At 41.8% G+C, this 18,832-nt stretch overlaps 3 protein-coding genes across 5 annotated transcripts in view; 1 reads left to right on the plus strand and 2 right to left on the minus strand.

The window, feature by feature from the left end:
* Positions 1–16,035, minus strand: meox2a (mesenchyme homeobox 2a). Of its 3 annotated transcripts, XM_085918147.1 has the most exons (6): positions 15,801–16,035; positions 14,524–14,610; positions 6,827–6,930; positions 5,372–6,368; positions 2,186–2,358; positions 1–1,518 (listed from the first exon to the last, which is right to left on the minus strand). In XM_085918147.1, exons 4-6 carry the CDS (start codon positions 5,928–5,930, stop codon positions 1,300–1,302), a joined length of 951 nt encoding a protein of 316 aa, XP_085774273.1. In that variant the 5' UTR covers positions 5,931–6,368; positions 6,827–6,930; positions 14,524–14,610; positions 15,801–16,035; the 3' UTR covers positions 1–1,299. The 3 variants fall into 3 exon arrangements, with proteins under 3 accessions (XP_085774273.1, XP_085774272.1, XP_085774274.1); XM_085918146.1 differs by lacking the exon at positions 6,827–6,930; XM_085918148.1 differs by lacking the exons at positions 14,524–14,610; positions 15,801–16,035 and having other exon boundaries at positions 6,658–6,863.
* On the plus strand, positions 15,905–18,243 carry sostdc1a (sclerostin domain containing 1a). Its single transcript, XM_085918149.1, has 2 exons — positions 15,905–16,109; positions 16,911–18,243. The coding sequence occupies exons 1-2, from the start codon at positions 15,905–15,907 to the stop codon at positions 17,363–17,365; spliced, it is 660 nt and encodes a 219-aa protein (XP_085774275.1). The 3' UTR covers positions 17,366–18,243.
* ankmy2a (ankyrin repeat and MYND domain containing 2a) overlaps positions 16,524–18,832 on the minus strand; it is a 15,934-nt gene continuing 13,625 nt past the window's right edge. Inside the window, exon 12 of the transcript XR_015066901.1 lies at positions 16,524–16,665. The gene's annotated coding sequence lies outside the window, so the exon portion shown is untranslated. The remainder of the gene's footprint in view (positions 16,666–18,832) is intronic.

Here is an 18,832-nt window from a genome sequence, read left to right on the forward strand (position 1 = left end):
GTTTATTGCGGCACAACCCGACGACTGCGGATACAAACGTATAAGAATGCAGCTTATTTATTTACACATCACTGATCATCACCGATACGTCCTTTGCTTGGCAATTTTTAAGTCCTTCCAAAAATGTTCAGACAGGTGACAAATTACACAGGCCGCCATGTTAGCGTTTTGAGGTTTTGCATTACGGGAAGTAAGAAACTCAACCAAATGACCTCTTGGAGAGGAAAGCAACTTTTGCAGATGTCAAGCTTTGACAATGAATCACACGCTGAAGTCAGCAGACTCGAGATGGTTCGATTATCAGTCCCTTTCGGATTTCACACCGATTCGTCTTCATTTTAATCAAATTCTCACTTGGTGGGTTACAAATGCAGATGTCAAGGAGGGGATAAGACCGTGAAAAGGAAGTAAAAACTGGAAAGTGAGATTTTGTTATGGTAAAAAGTTTAAAATAAAAGTTTGTGTGTTTTTTAGGGAAATGTCAAAACGTTTTAGAAGAAAATTTTAAAATTTGTATTATTTTTGATTTTTGAAAACAATATTTTGTAAAAAGGATTCACGAGAATAGTTTTTTTTCTCAAGTAATATTGTAGTAATATTAAAAGATTAATACTGTATTTTTTGTTCAATTAAAACATTTGAATCATGACAATATTTAAGCCATCTGCAAAATTGCCAAAAGTATGTGTGAAATCTTGGAGGGACTGATATATCCGATCAATACAAGCAAAATGGAATGAATTTACTCATTTTCCCGAAATACAAAAACAGAATGCATAATGGGAGGCAGCATCATGGCGATTTTTTTTTTTTTCCAACGGTATCTCCCATACCTGGACATTTCTTGCTTGGAATCTCATCACTGCCCCTTGTGGTTTTCAGATGGTACTGCAAAATATTTGTAAGCTTCCAACGAGTAGTCTTCGTTCTCATCCAACATGGAACATAAAGAGGGACTATTTCCAAAAAGGATGTCGACAGGTTAACGTTTCACAAATCTGACGGCGGCCAAGTCCAACAGTGCAAATCAAACATGGAATGTTTACATCAGTGTAGCCAAACGATCACATTTCAATATTCGGAATACAGTGAACCCCCACGATATTGCGCTTTATCGTTTGCACGCTTGCTAAAAGCCCTGCTATCTGCAACTGAGAATGGGAGCTAAGGAATACTAGAAGAAAAGTACGGTTTCACTATATTGTGGATTTTTTTCAGCTGGGTCTGGAACATATCCATTCCGATAAACGGGGGTTCACTGCACTCGTTGTTTGTCATCATTTAATGATGTGGCTTTAATCATAACAGAGCGTGTTCATCGCTCTGGTCACTGTCGTGACTGTCGTCGTTGGCCAACGAGTCCGTGGAGTGGCGTAACGTCGCCATGGCGGAAAAGTCGGAAGGTAGTAGCGTTCCCTTTTTCACGTTGACCAGTTCTTTCTCCCGTGCCGCCGCCCCCTGCTGGCCGCCTTTCACGCGCTTCCACTTCATCCGCCGGTTCTGGAACCATACCTTCACCTACACACCAAGAAAAATATTTGTTTATTATAAGAACGAAGTTACAAAATGTTCTTAGATAATGAATCACGAGTTCAGTGTAAAAAAAAAAAAAAGGACAGCCAGGGTATTATGGGTTTATTTTCTCAATTGTTTTGGTCACACGCCTGAAAGCGTAAACATTTGTCTTGGGTGTATGAAATTCACAGCGGATCGCTTTTAGGTCATGGAAGACTTTTTCCGCATGAAGCCCTGGACGCTTTCCAGACCCCGATCACCTCTCCCTCCCTCGGGAGGCGGCGTCACCTAACGTGACCTCTCCACAGCAACGCATCCTTCTCGAGAACTAGCACACCTCAACACCCCTCCCGAAAAGTGTGATTTCACTAGGGAGGATGAAATAGTTGAAATGTGTGCTAAACAGTCCATCATTGTCTGCACTCATCCAGCGTGAAATATTCTCTCATTGCTACGAGGTCATTCCGAATTATTGTAGGGGGGGGAAAAAAATGGAACGTTAGCAAAGACACCTGACAGAGATTACGTCGATCGGTTCGACTCGTCCGTTACATTAGAGCAGGTTGAATGGCAATTTGTCAGAAGTACTTTTTGCATCACCTCCAACACATCGTTGTTGTTGTTTTTTTTAAACTATAACCATATTCAGGAAAAAAAAAAAAGGACGTACTTGTCTCTCGGTGAGATCGAGGTTGACGGCGATCTCGTATCGGCGTAGTCGGGTCAGGTAGTTGTGGTGCGCGAACTCGGCCTCCAGCTCTCGGATTTGCTCCTTGGTGAAGGCCGTCCTCTCCTTGCGCGGTTTGCTGCTCAGCTCGCACTTCAGACTGCCATCCTGCGACTCTGCCCGGATTATGACAGTTATTTTTAGCCTTTCCATAGGCGCTTCATTTTGTTTTCTTTAACTAGAACCACAACATAACTCCAATCGGGACTTTCTCCGAATATTCAAGTCACGCTCCATAAACAATACTGTACTATATGTGGTAATCGTCAAAAGAAGCTTGATGTGGCTTGCGTTTATTTTCATCACCACGTATGTTTTTTACGTGACTTTTAGGTCTTTGATCCGCACGCAAAAGTCTTTTTTTGAAAGCCTTGAGTCATCTTATCGGATTTCATTTGAGTTCTGTTTATTTGTTAGCCTTAAATTTGAATGAAAATATGTTTTTACTGGATAAACCAGGCTTGTTTTTCTGACTTTTTTTGGAAGTACTTGGGAAAGTTTTTGCCAGCTAGTGTGGTGGAAAGGTATTTTCAATCTCACTCCTGGAGACCCCTTAGCACTAACTGGTGAGCTAGCAATCCTAGCCTGCTAGTTAGCGTACTTGGCTAATATCGGTTATCGTTTTTTTTTTTTTAACTCTGCATTGGTGGGGGAAAACAAGGTTTTAACGAGGGCATTGCAATTTCTCATGTAACACGTGCTAAAACGGTGAGTCAAAGTGTAAATGGGCTCCCGAGAGCTGGAAGCCAGATTGCCCAAAAGGTGCTAAGCCCCAACGTCTTCACCTCGAGGACCCCCGAAAGAGGATCTCCCTCTAACGACCGCGTTACGTTTTCCAAATCGGGCCTCTGGCTCGCTCTCTCTGGTGGTAAACACTGCATGAAAAGGTAATAAAGTTCACAAACCAGCAAGGGCCTTTTTTTGTAACACAGCAATTACAGCAATTTGCAAGCCTCCACAATAAAGGAGGAAACAATCTGAGGGGAAAACACCCAGACACTTTTTCTAAGAATGGAAAAAAGTTTTCCTCAAGTGATATTATATTAGAGGCGCATGATACCGAGAGTTCATCCAAAATGTTTTCCTTCTTCGAGATGGAAAAAAGCAACAAAACAGACTTTCCAGCCATATTAACTTTTGTTTTACTTTTACCGGAAAAAGTGTGGATTTTTGAATTGTTTATACAGTTATACATGAATAAATTCAAATAATGACTGAAATATGATATTATTCAGATGTATCATATTTAATATTATTTGTTTTATTTTATTAATTAACAATAACCAATGGGGTAAGGAAAACGTATATGTGTGTGTTCAAGTTACTAATGTATGCTTTGGTGGGATAATGCCCCTAAAAAAATAAATCAATTAAAAAAGCATAAGAATAATAATCGATGATACGTCTCTTGCCTTTTTGTTGCTTTTTCTACAATTTCTTTCCCTGTCCGTTTATATTGTTGGTTTTGGGGGTTCCAGATGGTGAAACTGGAGCCGGCCTCAAACTGATATTTAGACAGCTGATTGAGTCAGCAGGCTACGTGCTAATCAGTGTGCTAACTGGAGTTATTGGGGGACTGGGGGGGGGGGGGGGAGGATTAGCAGGAGAGGGAGGGGTCAAAGATCATCTTGCAAATCATTTAAGGAAATAGAAGGTGTGTGTGTGGGTGTGAGTTTGGGAATGTGAGTGTGAGCGTGAGTGGTGAGGTGTGCTGTCAATGCCCAATTTTTTTTCTTTTTTTAAACACGATGACAGCATAAATAAATAAATAAATAAATAAATAAATAAATATATATATATATATATATATATATATATATATATATATATATATATATATATATATATATATATATATATACATACATACACACACATACACACACACACATTATAAACCATCTTTGATATTATGCCTTTAAAAAAATAAAAAAACGCTTTTACCAATTATTAAAACAAAAATGCTAATCAACAATAATCCAAGCATTATTTTTTCCGAATCAAACACTTTTGAAATTAATTCTGTTGATGGACTAAATAGATTAAAGGTTGTGTGAAGAAAAGCCAAAAAAAAACAAAAAAAACAAATGGCCTGCTTACACAAAGAAGGCCTTTAAAAGCGGCTCAGAGAGATCACGTTGCCGACGCCAGTGAGGCGATGGCCTTTCGTGATGGATAGCGGCGATGAGCGCAGGTGGGAAAAGATCTGGTGGGTCAGCGGGGGATGGATGCCTGCAAGACCAATGTGTGTGTGTGCTGCTGGCGTGTACGCTGCACCGTCATTTGTTTTTATATGGAACATCATGCTCAGCTCATTTGAGGGGTCACTAAGATAAATGTGCTCACTGGAATTGATGACACATTTTTATAAGGTTAGTGGATTTAAATACGGGAAAATGGAACTCCTTTGCACTTGTCTCATGTCAAAGGAAAGCAAATTTCGCTCGGTTTGAAATTGTCAGTGTTATTAGTCCAATTGGGTGGATTGAATGTATGAAATCCTAATTTGGAAATCCTGTTTCAAGCCTGGAAAAAAAAATCCATTTTACAGAATGTTGTGAATAAAATATCGACCAAACAAACATAAAAAAACGATGTAAGTAGCGCTCATTAGACTTTTAGTTACTGATTGGTGCTATCTACTCAAATATATCAAATGTCATTTTTAACCGCCTTATATTTGAGTCCAAATACGACCCCGGATCACAAAGTCCCATTTTCCTTGATAAACCGTTTATCATGTCTTTTCTTTCCTTTCTTTTGTAAAAATAAGAGCTACTAATTTCATATTAAAAAATCTATTTTAAAGCAAATCAATTCTATTTGTTGCTGAACTGATTTGCTTATTTTGGCAGAAAATCTTTATTAAACTGTCACCTTTATTTATCCCATTTCTTATATTTGACTGCCGCATGTTCCGATTCAAGTTGAAAATAATATATCAAATTAAATGTCGGGTCAATTATGTATTTTTAACAACTATTTGTATGATTTCCAGTCATTCATTTGACAGTCTGAGGGAAATTATGACCACGATACGGCCTGTGACGAAAAATGAGTTTGACATGGCCTGTGCGAGATTGGAAGTGAATTACAAGTAAAACACACTTTAAATGTTTGTATTTATACCTGAACTGTCACTTTTCCTCTTTCCGTTCCTCTTCTCTGCCTCTGCAGGCGACAGCGTAGGCCTGCCAAACTCAGAGGCGGCCCCAGTGGGGGTGCTGCTGCCGCCCAGGCCGGGCGTGGTGGCGCCCATCGCGGGCCCCCCTGCGTGGGCCAAGTCCTGGGCGGCGGGACCCCCGTCGTGAGACAGGTGGGATTGCGGGTGGCAGAGGTTGGCCCTGGCTCCCCCGGGTGACATGTGCGGGATGTGCCAGGCGGTGGCGGCCGTGTGGTGCTGACTCTGCGGGGCCGGGTGGTGGCCTCGGTGGTGGTGGTGGTGGTGTTGCTGCGGGTGGTGGTGGTGGTGGTGGTGGTACAGCCCGTCGTCGGGGGCGTAGCTGGAGATGATGCAAGTGGACGGCGAGGAAGTGGAGGACGAGGACGACGACGAGGCCAGGTCGGGGTAGGAGACGTGGTCCGAGCGTCCGTGTAGGGTGAGCGGGGACGGGGCGAAGGCGGCCGGGTGAAGACCCTGAGCCGGGGCGTGGGGGCTCCGCAAGCAGCCGAAAAGCGTGTGATCCATGGCAAAAAGCTCCTAAAGCGACCGGCAGCGCATATCCAAGAGCTCCTAAAAGTTCCCAAAAAAAGAGGAGAGGAGAGGGCGTCCTTTCCCGGCGTAATCCGCTCGGTCTCCGGTTCGGAGTCGAGTCGAGCGGAGTCTCTCGGATGTCGAGGGTGGGGGGGGAGCGTGGAGGCTGGGAGGAGGTCTCGGGGAAGTCAGGGAGCCTGGCGAGGGGCTGTTATAAATAGGGTGTAACGTGAGAGGGAGGCCGGCTCACCGAGGGACGGCGTGCATGCAAAAGGAACGCCGCCATAAATCTGCCGGGAGCCTCAAGGAAACGAAGGAGGTTTCTAGGGAGCGGAGGCCCGTTTCAAACTGCTTGCTTAATATTCCAAAGGCCCAATAAATCACAATGTCAGCACTTTTTGCAGGTGTGTTCAGCCAGGTGAAAATCGACACCTAGAAAAAAAACTAGCATCAAATTACGATTTGAAATTGCAACATGAAATTTGGTAGGCTTGTGTATCATGCATAGAGCCACAAAAAAAAAGTCTCAAGGAGACATGCTTGAAAAGACGTCTGCCATTTTGGTTTGAGACAACCATTTTCGTGTCATTTTTGGTCCATTTCCAGGGATCTTTCATTTAATGTTTCTTTTTTGCAACCTAAAAATTGGTAGACTTGTCTCACATAACAAGAGCCACAAAAAATCTCTACCCAAAAACCTACAGTGCGTTCAGTCGCCTACCTTTACTTTGAAGAAGCCATTTTACCCGTTTCCAACAACAAACACTCGAGACTCTGTTCAGCAGCTACAACATTTTAGACCACGTAAAGGGAAACATCTAAAAGAGCGAGGACTTTTGGTATGATCATCTAGGCTGGTGTGGTTCTCGTGACGAGGAACGAGGCGTCACCTGTGACCTCCCCAAAGGAAGACCAACGTTGTGGTCATCCTCGTTGCTTCCTCTGGAGCGCCTCTCACGCGAGTGGGCTCCACTTCCTGTTGGCCAACGCATCACTGTTGACAAACACACGAGTGGTTTTGTTACATCGAAGAACAAGCTAGCTGCAAGATAGCATGGTTCATTTATTTAGGGGGAGGACAGTGGATAAAAAAAAATAGAAACAATAATAAAATACGAAACGAATGAGTAGCTCAAGTTATTTTTGTAAATGACAGACTAATGTCAAGTTGAGTGTTTTTGGTTGTCACGGTGACTGCAAATGTCGACGTGTTCTGGGCTGGACTGAATGGGGGGGGGGGGGAGCAAGTGGGCCACGCCGAAAGGAAATTAATTCCTTTTTGAGAGAAAATGACTTTAGCAGAAGGACACGGCTGGAACGCCGCCATGGTCCTAAACGGAAGAAGAAGAGGAAGGCGCCTCACATGGCGCCTTTTCGTTCGATTTATTTCATTCTTGTAATTAATTTTTTTCTGTTTTCAACTTTTTCCTCATAAAATAGCTTTTTTTTCTCGTGACATTAAAATTTATTTTTTCAACAAATTTTTTTTTAAGATTCATTCATATGTCAAGTTTATCAGCTATTTTTCCACTAATAGTGTCTTCAAATAAATCTTGTCCATGTAAAATATATTTTTTTAAACTAATACTTATAAATAAAAATATTAATAAACTATCTTTTGATTAAAATATCAACTCTTTTATCAGTATATATTTTTTACAGTATAATATCTGTAAAAAAATTCTAAAAGACATTTCCACTATAATGTTATGTAAAAAAATTATATATGTATTTTAAAAAAATAAAAAAAAACATTATACTTGTGGGAGCCTGTGTTAAACTTCTCCAATGTTTGTTTTATAAATGAAGGCTATTAGCAGGTTAGCGGGTGCTGTGCACTGGACCGGGTTTAACCCCCCCCCCACACACACACACACACACATGTTTCCAATGGTACCAGTGGTGGCCTGTGGTGAGGTCCAGTCAGCTTGAACTCTTTTTTTGTTCTCCTTCTGAACTCCAGCTGAGTGAATTTATCATGTGCGTCAGCTCACTTCTTTGTCTATATCCTCAATATATTGCAGATATTTAAGATACTATTTAGTTATTGAAATATTTCTGTTTCCATTGTGAATTGTAATCGATCACAATTCATAATTTCATTTTTTCCAATTTAATTCAACACTTTTTTTGTGACATCATGCTCTATAAATGAACTCGTGCAGACGTTTGTTGTGATGCTGCGCAGAGGCTTTCGCCGCACCTCGAGCAAACTCGGGGTCACCGTACCAAAACCTCTATTTAAATCCGGACCGGCCCGCGACCGCCAAAACCAAAAACGGGCCGGGCGCCCGGGGCACCGAGGCGACCGGGGGCACCGGTTTACCGCCAGGCGCACACACACACGAACGTTTCCGGCCAGACCGAATATGTCCACGCCTTTCCGAGCTCGCGCCAGGTGGGGAAACACTTCACACGTCCCAATATGGCTGAAGTGAAGCAGGCCAACTTTCATGTGGCCGAGCGGACCCACCCGGCAGCGCCACACGTCCTTTTGGGGCCACTCTAGTCACCGTAATGCATCGCTGTGTCCTTACACTAAGCTAAACCATTCCGGCGAGTGAAGTCACCCTTTTTAGGATTTAATGGCTTCATTTGCTTTTCAAGCTTCCTCTGCTTTATGGAAGGATCCAACAAAGCTGGTTTCTGCCCATACTAAAAGCTTTCAAATTAAAATACAGCATTTCTTTTTTTCCATGATGACATCAAGCAACTTTGCTCTTGACTTGAACTCACCGTTGGCCGACAAATACGTTGTATTGTAAACAACCAACAGCCCAACTCGTCAATGAGCTCATGAACAGTTTAACTAGAAACCAGCTGGATAAGAAACCAACCAAGCAAATAACATACCAGTCACCAATTAACAACCAGCTAGCTAAATAGCTAGCTCACTAACTAATTAACGGGACAGCAAATTAACAAACTGACTAACTGTCCAAACAATCGACCAAAAAACTCACCGAACCACCGACAAACTAAACAGCAAGTAAGTCACCAACTAACTATAAGCAGCTAATCAAATAACTAACGACGCCATGTTGAGAACTTCAGTAACCAACCAAGCTCAGATGTTGCACAGGTGTCAAGTTGACATTCACAGGTGGTTTGACTTAAGGTCAGACCATTTTTTTTTTGTGGTAGCAGGTCTGCCTCTGATAAAACTGGATATACACTGCATGCTTATCACTCTTATTAGCAGATTAGCTATGATGACATCATCGTCGCGGACGCCGTCTAGACAAATAACCACAAAAATTTGACACCCCTTACCTTCTCACCTGCCTATCAAGTTCATTATACTTCATAAAAAGCAGTTTATTTCTTTACATCTTTTTTTATATCATACCATAAGAAACCCAAAAACATTTGTGACCAATGCACGGATGCATAAAATCGCTAAATCTAGCCAATGATTGATTCATTGATTGATGCGTCTGTCAATGGCGCCTATTTTTAAAGCAGAGTCATTTTCCTTGGCTATATTTCTTCTCGGCCCACCAGTCGGCTCTGTTTGGGAAGTACAAATGTTTGCTTGACATTTATCCGCCTGCAAATAAACAGTACCACACCCCAACAGGCCGTGGGTTCAAGGGTTATTGTTGCTCGGTGTCAGTCAGATTTAGCTCTCGGACGCCCCCCGCCCCCCCTCTTGCATATTTTTCACCCCCCACACCCACTCAAGGGACGGACTTGAGCTTGGCTTCTTGCTTCTCTGTCGTTCCCAAGCATTTCCCCCTCCCGAGTCAAGCTGCGGTCCAGAACAATTCCACGCCGTTGCCCAATTAGGAGAGTCCTTTAAAAAAAAAAAAAGAGACGGGATTTTAGCTGCGTGACGCATGGCTGGGACAATGGGAGGATATAGACGGATAAAAAAACTGCTGTCGGGGTTAAATAGGGCAGCTAACAGCAAACTTTGAAGTTCAGGTGACTCAAAAAGTTTTGACGCAAAAATCGTCGAGATGTTGGCATGATGTCGACAGAGAGAAATATTCATTGAAAAAAAGGTTGGAAATATTTGCATTGAATTGGGATTCTTTATGGAAAAGTAATTGGATGACCGCCATCAAATTAAAAGGTGGAAGTTCTAGGTAGCAAAAATTTCTATGGCCTGTGCCCCCACATCTGCGGAAGTCGTACTCTCAGTCCGCCGGCTGTCGCCATGGCGACCGTCCGCAAAAGCGGGTAAGTCCAGAGGGTGTGTTTGTTACCACGCAAGAGGAGCCGGTTTGGATGGGATAGGCCACGTTCAGTTCCAGGGTTTTCCAGAACCTCCCGTGGGCTTCATTAAAACAAAAGGAGGAGGAGGAGAAGGGGGAACTGGTTGGACTTCCTGTTGGAAACGATGGACACATGACAGTGGCCCTGAAGGAACGAACCCGTGTGGGCAGAAAGCCGCAGTCAAAAGCATCCAAGAGCCTATTACGCTGATTCTACATCAGTGGTTCTCAAACTTCTCACATCAAGTAGCATTTCAAAAAGTATTTAGTACCACCACTAAATGTAAGCTAACAAAAATTAGCATAGCTGCTACTTGTAATTAGAAGCCTTCAAACAGCTTTTATTTGATTACAGATAGAGCAGCAACATACAATTGAATAATAGAACAAAAGACAATTCGACATTTTTTAGTACAACACCAAAATATTTGACAAACCATACGTTATTTGAGTCTGCTAGCTTAAAGCTAACATATGACTGGAAACGTCAAATTTCCTTTTCAAAGTGAAAAACAAACGTCATTTTCAGCTATTCTTAACAATGTCGTTCTCAAATGTCTTTATTAAAGCGAAAGGGGGAGAAAAGAAAATCACATTTCACAAAAGTCAGACTACATTTTAAGTTCATGTGGCCCAACGCTACCCACAACGCATTGGATCCTTTATGTACTGTACTACCAAACAACCACACCACATTTCATCTTGTTTCCGGAGCTCATCGTTAGTCTTCATTTGATGTGACATAAACATTCTGCATGTCATTACCATGTGACCGCGCTTAAATTAGGAAGCAACATTACTGTTGTAAACAAGGTTCGGCTTTCGACAACAATACTTCTTTATTCCCGTTTCTTCGTTCCCACTCCTTCCTGTCTCCCACAACTTTTTTTTTTACAATCCACGCTATGGTCCAACTCTCATAAAACAAGCAGAAAAAGAATAACTTCATGTCCCCCCCCCCCCTTCCCATTGTCTTCAACTGCTTCCGAGCCTTAAATTATCTCCTCGTACAGATGACAGCAACTTCCAACCACCACGTTTTCTCCAATATATATTTTTTTCGCAATACGGCGAAGGAAAAGAGTAAGGAAACGACGCCTGGAGCCTGACAGGCGCGTGATGTTCATCATGCAGCAGGAAACAATAGAGATTCCTGAACCCCGTGTGGGAAGATCCCACACACTTTTCCATATGAAAAGCAACTGGACGTCTCAATTTGTCTCAGTCGAACGTGTACTCCTGTCAAGGAAAAAAAATTAAATAAAATAAGACAGAAGTGGGAGTAGGTGGATTTTGTCATTTTTTTTTGCCAATGTCTATGAAATAAAATAAGTTGTTGTGACCTCTCACATTGTGAATTTACACGTATTGGAAGGAATGACAAGGAATCATATGGAGAGAAAAAAAAAGTGGGAGTGGGAGAATTTTGAAATTCCCTGGCAATCCTCTGCATTTTTTTGGGAGAGTGTAAAATCCCCCACTGTTGCTCAAACAGTACCAAAATAAAATCATACTGAGAGATGTTGGCTTCATTAGTCACAATCATTTTGACACTGAATAAATAAATAACACTTTGCAACTTGAATATCGTGTTGCTAATTTGATTCCACATTTGCACGACTTGCAGGGGTTAGAAGTTATACACAAACACACACGTGTGAACACACACAGAAATATGTCAATTGTTTTGTATATTGTCTTTTTTTTTTCAGTATTTTCCAAGCATTGCTGGTCCATGTGTCAATCATCACACACAATTACAAGCATTGCTAATTGCTAATATGCTAATTCCCTTAGCATAAGCTAGTGTGGGGGGTCACGTCAGGAAATAAGAATTCCATTTAATTCCAAATATATGATGTGAATAAATACATAAATGCTTCTTGTTATGTTAAAACATTTTTTGTGGTGGTAATTTCCAAAACAAAGAATCAATGCTCTTTGACCATCTATCAGTAATAATTGGTCCATTTTCTCTGCTAATGAAGTGTTACACAAGCAGGATGTGTTTATCTTCTGGATTCTGATTACAATCACACAAAAAGCGTTGTGCAACAAACTCACTTAGGCAAAGCATCGAAAGTGATCAGAGCAACAAAAGATCGCAAGCGTAAATAAGTCGTAAATCTTTGCCACATCGGCGTAACGTTCTCCCTGTAAACATCGGCGCTGATGGAAAAAATGGACCGCATTCTTGTTGCTCTCCACAAGAAAAGGAAGAAAGAAAGAAGCTTAGTCCAGGAAGGAAAAAGCCCTCTTGGGGTTTGAAGAAAAAAAAAAAAACCGCCTTTTTTTGGATGCTTTCCATTGCTGCATCTGCTGCCTTTTTCGTGACAACAATATACACACACGTACCTTTAGACCCCCCCCCCCCGCTGATGTCAACGTGAGCCAAGCATGCACCTTTCCTTCGTAGAAAGCCATGAAAGAGAATAACAAGTGAGGAACCCCTTCAGAATGTGACAAGTCAGGAGGGGGGAAAGTGCTGGCATGAGTGATAGACGACGAGTTGAATTGCAGTGTGCCTCCGGGACGAAGCAGCCCCTTCCCCACACGGCCTGTTACGGATATCGTGATAGGCTGTGAGAAAACTTAGCAATACACAGATGAAAACAAAAAAAGAAGGCCAACATCCATTTTGGGCCGCCGGGAACAAAGTGTAAACGCGGCATTGGAAGATTCAGATGTATTTTTCGATTTACAATATGTACGGCAATCGTATGAACGATTTGTTTGTGTGCGAGTTCACGCGGTGGCCCTATAAACCTGCCGGCCAATTTTTTGGGTCAGCGTTAAGACTTTCTGCGTTACAAGCTGTGATTTGTGTAGGCGGGGTGCGAAGGATTTGAAAAAAGATCCGCCGCCTTGTAAACGTTCCAACATGGACGCCCGAGAGGAGGCCCGAACTGAACTCTAGGCACCTTTCCGTGTGTGTGTGTGTGTGTGTCATCTAAAACGAGGTCAAGTGAGGAGCAATAACCTGGCTCACTTCTTACGGCTCAATTTAGCAGAGCTTTTTTAACGGGTCGGGTTGTGGTTGGGGAAGGGAGGGGGGTGGGGCCTCCCACGCCGCCGTCTCCCCGAGAAAGAGCCTCATTATCAAATTCGCTCCGAATCCCCCATCTGAAGAATTGGAATCATAAAATTTCCCCATACCATAAAAATAAAACAAAGCAAAAGCTTTGACGAGTTTATCGTCTTCTTCGTGCGGCGACTCGGCGTACTTTTGCCACCTCTATTTGTAAAGTTTGCGGGCGTCTGCAGCACAACGTGCCGGCTGGCTCCCGCTTCGGAAGAATTAGCTCCTCAGACATTACCGCACGGGATTTTTTTTTTTGTTGTTGTTGCTGCTGCAAGCGCCACAGGCCCCATCGGGCCTCTTTCCTCCACTCTCTAATTACATTAACTGGGTCCCCAATCTGGCAAGCCGAGGCTTCCAATCTGGCGGCCCCGTGCCATTGACGGCTCGCCCCGGTCCAAGCGGGAGGAAATGACCTAAATGTGGGTCTACACCCATTTGCCCAGCTGGGCAATGAAGACATGACGGATGTGGAGGGAAAGAAAAAAAAAAAGAAGGATTTGTGGGACAACCGGCGGCTTGTGGTCGGGGTAGACAATTTGGGAGGGAAGTTGGATGCACGGGCCACCAAACAACCAATGTGGGGCAAAGGAAGGAGGATACGAAAGATGAGAAGTCACGAGATCAGAGACGCCGACCTACATTTACACACTAGAATATTTGTTTTGTGAAATGGAGTTGACAGTCTTTTTTTTTTTTTTAAATGTGCAATCCTCTATGGATAATGGGTGGGGCGGGATGCGCTATGCTGCAGAGTGCCTGATAAAAAAAATAAAAAAAAAAGGGGGGGGGGGAGGCAAACCCGTTCATGGGAAAGATCATCCAGGATTGGTCTCTGCGGTGTCATTATTACAGGAACTTGGGAGAAACACGAATTTGGTGCTGGAAAACTCCATTTGAAAATCAAAGAATGGGAAACAACAACAAACAAAACTACCATTCAAGTTTGTCAGAAATTCAATTCAGCTAAACTCTCATTAGCTAGCACTTGAGAAGCTCATTTAAAATCCCAAGGGTAATACAAATATTTACATATCTGCAGTCAAATGGCTGTGGAAAAAAAAATACAGAAACTGGGATGTCATAAAGTAGGACAAAAAAAATGAACATAAAGCACAATAAATAAATACATGTGTGTTATTTTTCATGTATTAGCATATTTTCGCAGCGAAGGTTCTGACCTCCAATCCCGGAATGTCGTCAGTCACCAAATATGCACAAAATCCGGAGTCTAACCCAAACCGGGTCAACGATGCCAACCACTACACCACGAGGCCCCGCGTCTTACCGGGTCCGGACCCTCTGCGGTGAAGCAGAACCCGACACCACTGGCCGCTGTACACTTTGTGGACCGCCACAGAACCGCTCAGGACCCCTGGGGACAAGCCACGTGGAGAACAAGGTCAGAAGGTATCAGTACAAACGATGAAATATACATCAAAGTACATGAACTAATATGTAAATGTGGATAAAACATGATGTATCGATGTCATTTATATGCATACAGTACAATGATGACAAATGAATATGCTTCAAAAAAGATGAGTAACATTAATTTTAAAGAAATATGGTAGATTGTAGGTGTAAAGAACATGAAATATGATGTAAAAGAAATTGCACATTTAAAGCATATAGAACATAAATGAGGTGCGGATGGAGCAGTGACAGCAATGGGAGTTGAAAAATGTGGAATTCATTTGGCCCTTAGGAGTTCTCTGGATTTGAAGAAATATTTGGGTGGGAACATTCAGGCAAGATTGGGGAGACAAAAAAAATAACAATATGTACAAATACTGTATATAGCAATTCAAACTCTGCTGTTGTTTGTGTTTCTGTGATGCGTTCATTGCGACTATTTATCATTTAACGCATTTTAATATCATACCATGAAGTAATTACGTATATAATTTATGTGTACTACTGAGTATAGCATATTTTGTAAAACCCCGAAGACAAAATATCTCTTAAGTTGCACAATACTTTATCATTCAAAACATCACTACAATATTTTTTGGGCTTTTTTCTTTATGGGGTCTTGCCTCCGTCGTGAAAAATAAATGATGATATCCGTAATGGCCCCACGACTTATCCATGAGAAGTACAATATCGCTACCTAGTGGAGAAACACTGCAAAAACAACTGCGACAATAAAATAATACAATTGATCAGCAGGTGTCGCTGTTGTTCCCCCCCCCCAAAAATAAACATACGTCCCGTCATTCAGGATCGCATAGAATGGATATGTGGATGCGTAGACAATAGCTATATGGATGAAAAGATGGATAGTTACTTATTTTGTGAACTAAATATGTCATTAAAAAAAAAGTTCATCCTCACTGGACCTTTTGTACTTTTGGTTAATTGACTCACAAATTCTCAATCACTAATAAATAATCATAAATATCGTAAAAGCCATGCTAATTTACGTTAGCCTGCTCATGGCGTTTCACAATGAATATTAGCATTAAGCTAGTGCACCTTTCATGAATATTGTCATTTTGCTTCTAAAATTAAATCCAAGAAGTGGGTGGACTCCAAGATAGTGAGCCCCTCAGACAGAAGCACCTTAAAACCCCTCCTCCGTATAAAAGCAGCTGCAGCATCCTTCTCTTCATTTCAAACTCTCCTGCTCCTGTTCCTGCTCCTGTTCCTGCTCCAGCTCTTCCACCATGCACCACCACAAGTCCTTCTCAAACTCATTGCTTTTACTTGGCATCCTGCTGAGGAGCAGCCAGGCCCTTAACAACGACGCCACCGAGCGTGCGGGAAGTGTCTTCCTTCACGTCGGCCCATCCCAGGAGGACGCAAAGGCGGGAAATGTATCCCTGAACCGGGCTCGAGCCGGGGGGAGAGCGGCGGGACAGGACAGAAGCGGTAAGATGAGATAAGTGAGAACCTTGACTTCGAAAATGACTGAATGGCTCAACAAAGATGATAATTTATTATTATTATTATTATTATTATTATTATTATTATTATTTTAAAGAGATAATGCAGATATTTTTTTCAAGAAGTTTTTATAACTAAGTCCTTCCAAGAAGACGCAAGTCAACAAAGCACCTGCTTAGAGCGCTTAGACCACTAGAGGCCGCTAAAAACAATTAGTCCACAGAGCACAGAATAATATTTTAAACTCCGAATTAATTTGATAATACACTACTCGCGAACGCGATGAAAACACACCACAAATCTCTTACTTTAAGCAATCTGAATTTCTAATGGAATGAGAAAAAAATAAATGATAAATAAATGAATTTAAAAAAGCAATTTGAAACCCACTTGATGTTATAACTTCGGTGATGACATCTCCTGTGGTGAAGTCACTCTCTATTCATCAAACGCTGTCACGGAAAGGGAGCCATTGTCGGGGAGGCGTATGATGTTGTCAATGGATGCCGGCTTCAATTACAGCAAGGGGACAATTTGTAGCCTGCAGCAAAATTCAGGGAAAAAGGAAAACATTACTTTTGTTAGAGTTAGCTGTCTGGAGGAGTCCTACTTTTTTTTTTGTGGAATCTCAACAACAAATAGTCCCAAATGTTCACATTTTCCAGCAGGCCTCAAATCTACCATGTCAGAGTTTTTTTATTAATGACTAAGCCATATGGGACTAAGCAGGCAGGAGAGAGATGACTTAAGTGAGCTGTTGTCTTAAAAACTCAAATGTTCCCTCAGAGCGAAGCCAGATGGGCTGCAGAGAGCTGAGGTCCACCAAGTACATCTCAGACGGCCACTGCACCAGCATCCACCCCATCAAGGAGCTGGTGTGCGCCGGCGAGTGTCTCCCGGCTCAGATGCTTCACAACTGGATCGGCGGCGCCCGGCAGTACAAAAAGTTCTGGACTCGCCATAGCGCGGCTAACAGCAGCGGCCAGGACTGGCGTTGCGTCAACGACAAAACCCGTACTCAGCGAATCCGACTGCAGTGCCAGGACGGCAGCACCAGAACGTACAAAATCACCGTGGTCACCTCCTGTAAGTGCAAGAGGTTCTCCAGGCAGCACAACGAGTCGGGAAATAAATTTGGGCTTCTGACGCCACCCCAGACGCTAATCCCGCACAAGTCCAAGAGCAGGAAAGTGATGGGAAAGAAGCACATGAGCCAAAACTGGCACCAGACTGCACCATGAGGAGTGGAGGGAGGCTTTGAGGCCTTGCCAATAGATTCTTTCATCATGTTTGTAAACAACAGGCAGGGTGGGCTACTTCTAGGTGGCGCAATGCAAGTGACATCAACTGAAAAAACATGACCAGAAAAAAAAAATTGGTGTTGCAATACCAGAAATTCTCCAAAAGACTAACGTTAAAAAATATATATATATAAACAGTGCATCTTGTTAGTGGAGACGACTATGCCCAATGCAAAAGTGCACCACTGGGCACAATTAAAAAATAATAATAATAATCTAACAATTGTCTGCTCAAGCCTTTGCCACTTGGAAGTACACGAAAGGTCATGATGAAAAAGTCTATGCGGATTATGGTGTCGCTCAAAAAGGCTGGACTTGATTTATGCCAAACCGGAGGAGATCTAAGGACTTCCTTGCCATTTCAATAATGTGAACAGAAACTGTATTGAGAAAAACATGCATTGTCCCATGTAGTCATGGATTTGAGCTAATGTGTTTTTGCTGTGACCACATCCAACACCAGTAAACCAGTACGATTGCAAAATTCCAGGAATTTGAAAACGTTAAGACAATAATTCATGTGAATTCACAGGTATTACATTTTTGCATGGATGTCTGCTTATGACAAAACAAAATGTTCATAAATATGATCCTTAATTCCCAGTAAATTCCTCATTATTTACCATAGAAGCTTTCCAAGTTTCTCCATCTTAAATTCCAATGAGAATTTACCATTTTTTTGCAACTACCTGTTTAAACTACATTTGTGTACATGTCAAAATTGGACTTTTCTTTGCAATTTTGTTTTTCCTCCGACAACCATGTGTATAAAAATAATTATGTAATATATTCTATGTGGCTGTAATGCGTAGAAAAGTTTTGCCAATAAAGTTTTAAAACAGAAAATGAAAGTCAGATTGATTATCCCAAACACATACGTAAATTACGTAATGCATTTCAAACAGAAAAGAAAAAAGTTAAATGAGTTATATTAGGTCCATGGTTAACTAATTAGTCAATTTCATTTTTCTATCATCTCGTGAGACTTCAGTTGCGCATAATATTTCAGAATCAATTATTAACAATAATAATAATATAATTGTTCATATTCCAAGTCAATCATCAACCAGTAAATATCAACCTGGATTACAGTTGTACATATTTCAACCAGTTATTTTTGACAGACAAGCGTCCAAACATCTCGCGAGATGTACGTAATTCGATGATATGACGGGAATCTCGCGAGAACATCCGCCAATCCGCCTTGTATGTATAGTGTAAAGTTCTCTGAATTCACACAATTTTATCCGGAAATCAAACATTTTTGTTATTACGAATAAAAATTTCTAGTTTATATATCTACAGTTCGTGCTTTAGGTTTCTTCTAAAGTACCGGATATATTTTCGGGCCTGTTGAATTCTAGATTTAAGTCATTCCATGCTGATTTTATGCCAATTGGTAGTTTT

This window comes from Syngnathus leptorhynchus, chromosome 8, assembly GCF_054491065.1.
Source record: "Syngnathus leptorhynchus isolate UIUO chromosome 8, UIUO_Slep, whole genome shotgun sequence".
NCBI classification, from domain to species: domain Eukaryota; kingdom Metazoa; phylum Chordata; class Actinopteri; order Syngnathiformes; family Syngnathidae; genus Syngnathus; species Syngnathus leptorhynchus.

Coding starts and splice junctions, on each gene's coding strand:
- sostdc1a (XM_085918149.1), top strand. CDS start 15,905: ATGCACCACCACAAGTCCTTCTCAAACTCATTGCTTTTACTTGGCATC. Junction 16,110..16,910: donor GGCGGGACAGGACAGAAGCG/GTAAGATGAGAT, acceptor ATGTTCCCTCAG/AGCGAAGCCAGATGGGCTGC.
- meox2a (XM_085918146.1), bottom strand. CDS start 5,930: ATGGATCACACGCTTTTCGGCTGCTTGCGGAGCCCCCACGCCCCGGCT. Junction 2,359..5,371: donor GAGGAAAAGTGACAGTTCAG/GTATAAATACAA, acceptor TAATCCGGGCAG/AGTCGCAGGATGGCAGTCTG. Junction 1,519..2,185: donor TCGATCTCACCGAGAGACAA/GTACGTCCTTTT, acceptor CTTGGTGTGTAG/GTGAAGGTATGGTTCCAGAA.